The sequence below is a fragment of the Herpailurus yagouaroundi genome, unplaced genomic scaffold (assembly GCF_014898765.1).
Source record: "Herpailurus yagouaroundi ecotype Mexico unplaced genomic scaffold, PumYag 542, whole genome shotgun sequence".
In the NCBI taxonomy this organism is placed as follows: domain Eukaryota; kingdom Metazoa; phylum Chordata; class Mammalia; order Carnivora; family Felidae; genus Herpailurus; species Herpailurus yagouaroundi.
Window position 1 is genome coordinate 371,403 of NW_024412759.1, and position 10,569 is coordinate 381,971.

Here is a 10,569-nt window from a genome sequence, read left to right on the forward strand (position 1 = left end):
TGCCTATATAAAAATATATATATATATATATATATATATATATATATATATAAATCAAAAAGAATCACAAAGAAAAGAACAGAAAAGAAATAGAAAGAAAAAGAAAAAGAAAAAAACAACAACAAAAACAGTTATCAGTTGGTGACTGGAACAGGTGGCTGTGCTCTTCTGGAAGAGGTCCTCTGGTTGGATTAGTGTCAGTGTTGCTCCAGAAGATAGGCAGTTGCCAGGCACAGAAGGGTACGGTTTGGTGTAGGTAGTCCCTCCTACAAGGGATGAAGGGAAGTGGGGCATGCTGTGCTACTCTACGAAGTCCCAAGGTGTTGGTGATGGGGAGAAAATTGGCAATAACCCAATCTCTCCTCCCCAGACCAGGTGTCTCAAACCATGCTTTTTAGGCAGCCCTCACAGTGTAGTGAGGGAGGTCAGTTTGCCCTGCTCCACAGTTCTCCCATGCCTTTTAGGTGCTTGGCTGGGATTCAGAACCCACAATCTTATGGGAACTGGCACTGCATGGACCCTGTTTTGCGGTAGAGCTACTCTGCCCTGCTGATGAAAGGCCTTTGCCTGGCATCCGGCAGGGTCTTTTGTCCTTGGGGAGGCAATAAACCCTCTTCTTGCAGTGCTCAAGGAGGGGGACTGTGATTGTCCATTGGGTCTTTGAGATCTGTGCTAGTGTTCTGGTGCCAGCTCCCTCCTCCCCAGAGTGCACACCAGGACTCCCAGCTTAAGTCTGGAGAAAATCATGCACTTTTGAAACCTCTGAGTTTCAGCTCCTAAGACTGTTTGCAAAATAGAAACTGACACTCTCCTTATTTCTTATTCCCTAGTCTGTAGTCCAGAGAGGTTTTCCTCATGTGCTAACTTGATGTTGACTTTTTCCAGTTATCTCTTTCTCTCCCTTTTGTCTCTACACAGAAAGGTTCCCCTCCCTTCCTTTGCTGTGTTCTTTTATCTCCTCCAAATCACATATACACACCTCAATCCTGCCAAGCTGTCTTCCTCCAACTGTTGATATCCTTTTGCCATTACAAAGATTGATTCCCTGGGTGTTCCAAGTGACATGATCTCAATACAGTTGTGTTTGAGGGTCAAGGAAAATCCCAGCACTCCTACTTCTCAGCCATCTTAATGCCCTCAAATTTATTTTTTAATGATGTAATTTTCTAGAAAATTTATGTTGTACACAGGATGTCATACTTATGTTTTAAAATGGGAGATATTATAAATATTGTTCTATTTTTTTCTAAACATAATTTTAATAGCTTCATATTGTATTTCATTATTAGTTATATTATGCAGTACATAGTTTATTTTTATTTTTTAATTTTTTTTATTAAAAATTTTTTAACGTTTATTTATTTTTGAGACAGAGAGAGACAGAGCATGAACGGGGGAGGGGCAGAGAGAGAGGGAGACACAGAATCAGAAGCAGGCTCCAGGCTCTGAGCCATCAGCCCAGAGCCCGACGCGGGGCTCGAACTCACGGACCGTGAGATCGTGACCTGAGCCGAAGTCGGACGCTTAACAGACTGAGCCACCCAGGTGCCCCTATTTTTTAATTTTTTAACCTTTGTTTATTTTTGAGAGACAGAGAGAGAGAGTGATCAGGGGAGGGGCAGAGAGAGAGGGAGACATAGAATCTGAAGCAGGCTCCAGGCTCTGAGCTCTCAACACAGAGCCTGACGTGGGGTTCAAACTCATGGAGCATGAGATCATGACCTGAGCTAAAGTCGGATGTTAAACCAACTGAGCCACCCAGGTACCCCATATATAGTACATAATTTAAAGCAAGGAAACATTTGGATGTTACTATTAGCATTCTTAAATAATTCCTTTGTAATTAAGTATTTAGTGACAATTTATCATTCACTCGCTCAGTTCATTAATCACAGACTCAGTTAGTAGTTATTGACCAACTCAATATTCTCATCTGTAAAATTAGAATAATATTCTCTAACACATGTAATTTTTATGACATAAACAATGCGATTTATATAATTTGAATTTCAATCCTAGGCAAAGGGAAAACACAATTAAATTGTTGTTAAGATCATATGATTGTTCTACATTGTCATCATGTCCTGTATTATCCCTTATGCTGACAGTGTATTTGGGCATCTTTATTTTAAATCTGTTCATTAATTAACTACAGCTTGCTATGTTAATTAAACTGATGTAACTTTTTACTGATTAGAAGACCACTACCATGCTATCACTGTCTAAGTGATGATTCTCTTGTTTTAAAAATTACTTCCAGGGCAATTTCATGTGATAGGACCAAGAACACCAGTCATTGCTGTGGTTGGGGAGGAGGCTGTGTTGTCCTGTCACCTCAGCCCATCAATGGATGCTCAAGACATGGAGGTGACATGGTACCGAAATGATCTTTCAGGCCTGGTACATCAATATAGGACTTCCCAGGATCATTTGGAGCACCAGATACCAGAGTACCAAGGGAGGACAGAGTTCCTGAAGGACAATATTACCAAAGGGCACGTTGCCCTAAGGATCTACCCCATCCGACCTTCAGATGGAGGGGAGTATGGGTGTTTCTTTGAAAGCTCCACATTCTACACTGAAGTACAATTTGAAATGTTGGTCACAGGTAAGTCACTGCAATGAAAACTCCTACACAAATCGTATTATTTTTTTCATCAGCAGTCTAAAGTATTGGTGTATATGGATAGAGGTAGCTAAATCTATACAAACACTATGATTGAATGTCAAGAAAGTTAAATATGTAAAACAAATCTAATCAGTGTGCCCCATCGTTCTTGGGTAGTAGTGAAAATCCATTTTTATCTTTGTCGACATAATTACTTTTAAGAAAAGAAAGAGTAGGGATTATTGTATGTTCTATCTCAGAAGAACCCCAGAAATGTAACTTTGTCTTCTAAGTCTCAGAAGGAAGTAAAAAGAAGCAGAAAATATCTGACCAGTCTGCCATCCAGTCTAGGTTTCTGCACTTCACTGCTGCCCACTCTGGGAAAAGCCCAGTGAAATGTGGTCTTGCCTATTCTTAATATACATCATTGTTTATTCAGATCCTGCATAATTTATCCCCTTATATCTCACTCCTGTTCTGTTATTATACACACACACACACACACACACACACACACACACACACACACAATTGTACTGCAAGAGTGAAAGTGTAAGGAAGGACTGTAATTCAACAATACGCTGAGACTGAAACAACATTTTTTCTATAAACAATTTAGGACCTTGCACTGAGCTCAGATGAAGAGTTTTTGCATCATCTCTCTTACAATGGACTTAAGAGAAATGATATTGACCTTCCTCTAAAAGGAAGGAAATTTGCTTTCCTCCAGAACTCCCTGACCTGTGTGCAAATGCTCCTGCCTGCTATTTAGTAACAATTCTTCATATGCATAAGTAACCCTGATTCCGTATTTTTACAATAAAGGGTGTGCTCTTATATAATTCTTCAGATATTAAAGGGGGTAAATTGCAAAGACACTTGCCTGCAAGCTTTAAATACCTGTCTGAGTCAACATTTTTGTAACCAGACACTTTGATCCACACATCCTCTGGTAATGTTTCTGCTGAGTCACGGTAAGAATAGTAACCTCCTTCTGATATTCCTTCCTGAGTTTACAGTATATCTGCTTTTTATGTAAGTATACTGGGGATCCTTGCTGCAAGGGTCTATTGTTGCAAACGAGTGTAACTCCACTGGAAGCATTTAATCAGAACCTAAGAGGCATGAGACCAATTATATTCATCCATTCATTAATTTTTGCCTTTTGAGCAGGGATCTTTCATTCTATTGTAACTTGTGAAGTATTCCAGTTATTAGACAACCACTTCTAGAATCCTACAAACATTTCCTAAAACTTGAATAAACCTTTATCAAGGGCTTTGAATCTGGGAGTCGCTTGCTACTTTGCTACTTCAATAAAAGTATGTCATAACTCAGGATCATCTCAATTTTCTTTATCTCTGACTTACTTGTTCTTTGTGCAGAGTAATTCTACCACTAAATAGAAATCACCTTTCCACTATTCTTCCATTTTACCCCAGAGTCTTTAGAAGAATGCATTTCATATCTTGAAGCTCTTGACACAAAATTCTAACATCGTGCTTCTGCTTGAAATTTTTTTGAGCTTCAAAAATGGTAATTTGTTGACACAATTTTTAGAATCTTCATCACAAACTCCTGTGCCTCGTAGATGAGATTTTCTGATACAGATTTTCTGATATGATTTTTCCAAGTCATATATGCAAGATAACTTTTATTTCCTACCCAAGGATATATTTTTTAATTAAACTACTATAAACCCTGTGTCAAGCTCTTTAATTTGCATTGTGGACATATATTACAAGCAATACGCTTGAATTCTACACATCTTTTTATGAAGTCCAGAAGCCCTTAAGCCATCCAAAGAAATTTGTTTTCCCTTCTCTTTTTCCTGTGGGAGGTAGAAATATCTGGATTTTATATTCCAACCAAGTCCAATATTTGTAGATACAACCTTTCACATTTGAAATTAATGAAAAAAAGATGTACTTCTAAATTCTTAAGAAATCGTATCACCTTGTGGCCTATTATAATATAAACTTGTATATAAATATTGACATAATAAGTGATCACAAATATGTTTGAAGAATCTAGACTTTCCCCCCAAAATGTCTTTGTGCTCCCTAATTGTAGGTGAGCTGCTTTTTTTTGCAACATTTTGTTGATCATAATGGGACCCATCTCATCTTTGAACCTGCTATCCTAATTCATGATACATCAGAAAAATAAAGTGCTAGGTTGATTCAGTGATCTTACTGCCTCCAGATGAATTATCCATGACCTTCTGTACTTCTTTCTAAGATGGATCCTTTTACATTCAGTCCCGTAACTACTGCAATGTAGTGTCTAGTGCTGTGTAGCATTATAGTTTTCATTTGTGCCAGATTTTTATACCAAGCCCTTGATTTTCTCTAGCTGAATAACTCATATTTTCCTGTAATTTGCTTAGACACTGTGACTTATGGCATGAATTTCTTTAATCTGTCTCTCCTTCCTGGAGGAGTGACATTTTCCCCAGTGTCAGTAATCACTTTGTGATAAAAATGCAGTCTCTGCAGGCAAATCCATAGTACTGTACCCTCTTCTAGAGAAAAGATTCTTCTATACCTTGAGTCAAAACAACCAACTCATTCCCTTTGCTGTTTCAATATCCAGGAGGTTGTAGTGAACAAGAACCCCTACATTAAATTCTACTTACAATCAATAAGCATCACTGTCTTCTACTATCAAGCTAATTTTACACTTGTAGGGTACAGGTAAGCAAATCCATCAGTTAATAATTATTATCAAAACCACAAGTATAGGTTGCAAACTTAACCAAAATATTTTCTAAAAGATAAGAAATAAAATTGAAGGCCCTTATATTAGGTAGCATAATCATATGGTCTCATAATGGTGAAAACCATAGGTTTTCTCTCCCTGTCATGGTCATAAGACAATAAAAAAACCAGACTCTCGAAATAGGTAAAAAATGTTTTAAAGTCAGCTTGTGCTATGTCAGAAACTATGTAGGCCTCAACTATGCCAGTTAGAAACCCACGATGGTAGGAGAACAATGGTGACCTGGTTTCCTCTCCTGCTGACAATCTTTTCTCCACTTTGACTCCTCTGTCTTGACTTGATCATTCATAAGAGAACATTAATGGCTAAGACGACACTTGGAATACATGTTTCAAGCCTTTGAAATTATCCATACCCACCACCCTTAATTTCCACTCCTATTTTTAATTGATGCTGGACTCAGACGTTGTTCTACCCTTAACCCCCACATTTAATAAGGCAAACAGAATGATGTAATTCGAAGTACAACTTTACTCTTCTCTCTCCAGAAAATCAGAATCAAATTAAGCATTTATTGTGTTTCTAAAAAGACCTGCTAAATATAATCTTGTTTTTATAAACTACCCATCCTCAACCACATTTCCCTCCAACTCTTAGCAAGTAGTCTGAATACAAGAAATACAGTGGGATGATGGCCTTTCAATTGGAAGGATCCCAGCAAGGAAAAACATCTTTTCTTTGTACTCTTAGTTAATTAACTCTTTAAGATGAATAATATTTATTCAATACAACCCTGTAAGCACTTTATATGAAGGAATTTGTAGACCATTCATATGAGTTGAGACTCTCTTAATCCTGGTTTTACAAAACAAGTATGGAAGCACAGAGAGATTGAGTCGTTAGACATATTGGTTCAGTTGTGCCAGCTAGTACAAGTGTAACTCTTTGACTCTATAGCTTATCCTCACAACTATTCTTCTCTACTGATTTTCAAAGCCACTGTATTCTAAAAATTCCATGTATGAGTACTAGCACTGGATGGTACCATAGTGCCAGCTAAGTCATCACTGGTTTGAAACACTATATGCTAGTCACCTCATGGTACTTCTTCAGGATATGGCCATCCATGCAATATCATATGACATTATATAATTTTCCTTCATCAACTTCACAGAAGGACTGTCAAAAATCAACAAAAATTGGATGACCCAAAAACAATAGAAATTTATATTTTCACAATTCTGGAGGCCAGAGTCCACAATCAAAGCGTCATCAGGGTTATCGTCCCAGGGAATAATATAAGGAAAATACTTCCTTGCCTCTTCCAGTTTCTTGCGGTGCTAGGCATTTCTTGGATTTGATAGGATCTTTCCCATCTCTGCCTCCATCTTCACAGGGACCTTTTCCCTGTGTTTCTGTTTCCAAATTTCTTTCTGTTTACATAGGCCACAATCATTTTGGATTAGGACCCTCCTATTCCTGTATAATTTCATCTTTACTAATACATGTACAGAATGGTTTCCAAATAAACGCATAGATTTTGAAGTTTAGGGGTTTAACATATCTATCAGAAGACAAAATTAAACCCAAATCAAACCCAAACCCAAAATTAAATCCAAGTTGTATCCCAGGAAATTTGATTCTTTGTTTTGTTATAGACTGCATTGGTTATTGTACATAATACTGTACAATGCTACACTACTATACAATGAACTTCAACACATAGTAGATTAAACCAGTTTCTATTCTTCTGAGTTATAGGAAGAAAGGATCTAGAACCGGAAGAGTGAGTATAAACCGTGAAATTCACGTATTTCTCTTATATTGATGTTTTTTTCCATATCCAGAAAATTCACTTTTGACAATGACCCAAAGCCATTCTACTCCAGCCCTTGAGAGAGAGAAAGAATGAAGGAAAAAGTGTATCTCCTTCCTTTGAGGGAAATATTCTAGAAGGCACACACATCATTTCCCTTTTACAACACTTACACCAGCATATCAAGGCTACTCCTAAATGTAAGTGGGAGTTAGAACATGCAGTTGTAACACGAACTGGCATATGTATAATTAAAACACTATTCCCCAAATTGTTCTATCCAAAATGGTAGCTACTAGCTGCATGTGGTATTTGAATTTACATTTGCTTATATAAATTTAATTGATTAAAATAAGAAATCCATTTTCTAACAATATTTCAGGTTCTCTGTAGCCACCTATAGCTAGTTTGTTTGGACTACATTGATGTTGATAGCATTTCCAAACTTAAAGGAAGTTCTTATTAAAAATAGCTTCTTTAGGGGCGCCTGGGTGGCGCAGTCGGTTAAGCGTCCGACTTCGGCCAGGTCACGATCTCGCGGTCCGTGAGTTCGAGCCCCGCGTCAGGCTCTGGGCTGATGGCTCAGAGCCTGGAGCCTGCTTCCCATTCTGTGTCTCCCTCTCTCTCTCTGCCCCTCCCCCGTTCATGCTCTGTCTCTCTCTGTCCCAAAAATAAATAAAAAACGTTGAAAAAAAATTTAAAAAAAATAAATAAAAATAGCTTCTTTAGAATTAGAGATTAAAAGATATTTGTAAAATGACTACCAATTTGCTACAGAAAACCACAAACTGTTGTGTTCCTTTAAATTTAGAGGCTGCAAATGAAATCATAGAGTGTTTGTCTACTCAACTTTAAGAATCATCAGATAAAATACTAGGTAATGTTTCAAATGTGAGGGAAGAAAAGAAAAGAATACAGACATGTTTTGTATGTGGGTACTTTTAAAATGTTGATACAGCTGATTTTTTTTCACTAAAGTTCTTTGCAGTTATTTTTCTAACTCCTGTTTTATAAATAAGAAAACTGAGTTTCATAGAAGTTAATTAAAATGTAAACTGGCAAGAAAACTTTTGGAGATACATACTTTCTCTGTCTCTCTTTGGCTTTCCTAGTCTCAGGTATGGCTCCTCATATTCACATTGAGCCTGGCAATAACAGAGACATTAAGATGACCTGCATATCCACTGGGTGGTTTCCAGAGCCTGAGATACAATGGAAGGACCCTCAAGGATTGCACTTGGCACCAGCCTCTGAGACAAAAAGAATAGAAGAAAATGGTCTGTTTCATGTGGAATCATCTATCACAATGGATAGAAGTTCAAGAACAGAAGTATCTTGTGTTATAAGGAACCTAATACTCAGTGTGGAGAAGGTGGTGCTTGTCTCCATGGCAGGTCAGTTTCCTCCAAAGTTGATATATTGGGATATCACTGCTGATCAGGAAGGTCTTAATGGCAAAGACCTATGACTGACAGACCTAGAAGGATATTCTAGTTTATCCATTTCTAACTCTTAGTGTGGATAACTTGGAAAAAGTCACATTTTGTCTTGTTTTGTATTTCTTATTTCAATATAAATGTCATTGTGCTACTTCATGAAAATGAACACCTGAGTGCACAAAAGTATTCAAAAGGTAATAGTGTCTTTGTGGAATCTTTTGAAGTTGCTCCTAAGCTTCACCTAATCCTATTGCCTAGGGAAAGCCTGTTTTAACAATTTGGTGTTTTCTCCCATATTTCAAATTGGATTTGTATCCTGGCAGTGCCATTTAGCAGCATCATGATCTTGGGCAAGTATTGACCTTCTTGTGCTCAGTTCCCAAAAGTTAAATTGGGATAATTATGGTGTCTACCTCGTAAAATTAATATCACAGGTAGAGAGGAGCTCAGACATTCCAATAACTACTGAAAGTGTTTGTTCAAAGAAATAGTTTGCCTACATGATCTCCCCCAACTTCTTTGATATGCAAATGTCTTTATTTGAAGTATTGCAGCTTGTCAACAACAGTCTTCAGTTCTTGTCCTTTCTTATCTCTCCAGCTTCATCTTTCATCCCTCTATTTCTTTGTCTCCAAATATTTCTACCCCTCATTAATTCTTTAAACATATTATTGTAATACCTCATGTAGCCTGTTATTGACACATTTCTTCTAAATTCCTATAACAAAGAGTTTTCTATGGTCCCTCAAAATTTAATCTTAACTTCTCAGGAAGCTATCTTCAATCTATTCTGTGTTAAGTTCACTCTTTACTCACACATAATTTTGATTATATGTTTCACTATTTCCCAGAAATAATATAAACTCCTGATGACATTATATGTATTTTTAAATATCCCCATTACTAAAAAAAATACCAAGCCACAATATATATTTTTTCTATAGTAGATAAACATATGTATGACCTTTTATCAATAAGTAAAGTGTCACTTCTATTGTGCTTTAGATTGGAAAGTCACATTGGTTTATTTATTTATTTTATTTATTTTATTTATTTATATATGAAATTTATTGTCAAATTGGTTTCCATACAACACCCAGTGCTCATCCCAAAAGGTGCCCTCCTCAATACCCATCACCCACCCTCTCCTCCCTCCCACCCCCCATCAACCCTCAGTTTGCTCTCAGTTCTCAACAGTCTATTATGCTTTGGCTCTCTCCCACTCTAACCTCTTTTTTTTTTTTTTTTCTTCTTTTTTCCCTTCCCCTCCCCATGGGTTCCTGTTAAGTTTCTCAGGATCCACATAAGAGTGAAACCATATGGTATCTGTCTTTCTCTGTATGGCTTATTTCACTTAGCATCACACTCTCCAGTTCCATCCACGTTGCTACAAAAGGCCATATTTCATTTTTTCTCATTGCCACGTAGTATTCCATAGTGTATATAAACCACAATTTCTTTATCCATTCATCAGTTGATGGACATTTAGGCTCTTTCCATAATTTGGCTATTGTTGAGAGTGCTGCTATGAACATTGGGGTACAAGTGCCCCTATGCATCAGTACTCCTGTGTCCCTTGGATAAATTCCTAGCAGTGCTATTGCTGGGTCATAGGGTAGGTCTGTTTTTAATTTTCTGAGGAACCTCCACACTGCTTTCCAGAGCGGCTGCACCAATTTGCATTCCCACCAACAGTGCAAGAGGGTTCCCATTTCTCCACATCCTCTCCAGCATCTATAGTCTCCTGATTTGTTCATTTTGGCCACTCTGAGTGGCGTGAGGTGATACCTGAGTGTGGTTTTGATTTGTATTTCCCTGATAAGGAGCGACGCTGAACATCTTTTCATGTGCCTGTTGGCCATCCGGATGTCTTCTTTAGAGAAGTGTCTATTCATGTTTTCTGCCCATTTCTTCACTGGGTTATTTGCTTTTCGGGTGTGGAGTTTGGTGAGCTCTTTATAGATTTTGGATACTAGCCCTTTGTC

General features: G+C 37.6%; 1 protein-coding gene across 1 annotated transcript in view; it reads left to right on the forward strand.

The window, feature by feature from the left end:
- LOC121023277 (butyrophilin subfamily 1 member A1-like) overlaps positions 1-8,613 on the forward strand; it is a 64,322-nt gene extending 55,709 nt beyond the window's left edge. Inside the window, exons 2-3 of the mRNA XM_040465042.1 lie at positions 2,261-2,608; positions 8,258-8,613. Coding sequence (XP_040320976.1) covers positions 2,261-2,608; positions 8,258-8,613 — 704 coding nt within the window. The remainder of the gene's footprint in view (positions 1-2,260; positions 2,609-8,257) is intronic.
- The last annotated feature ends 1,956 nt before the right edge of the window (positions 8,614-10,569 follow it).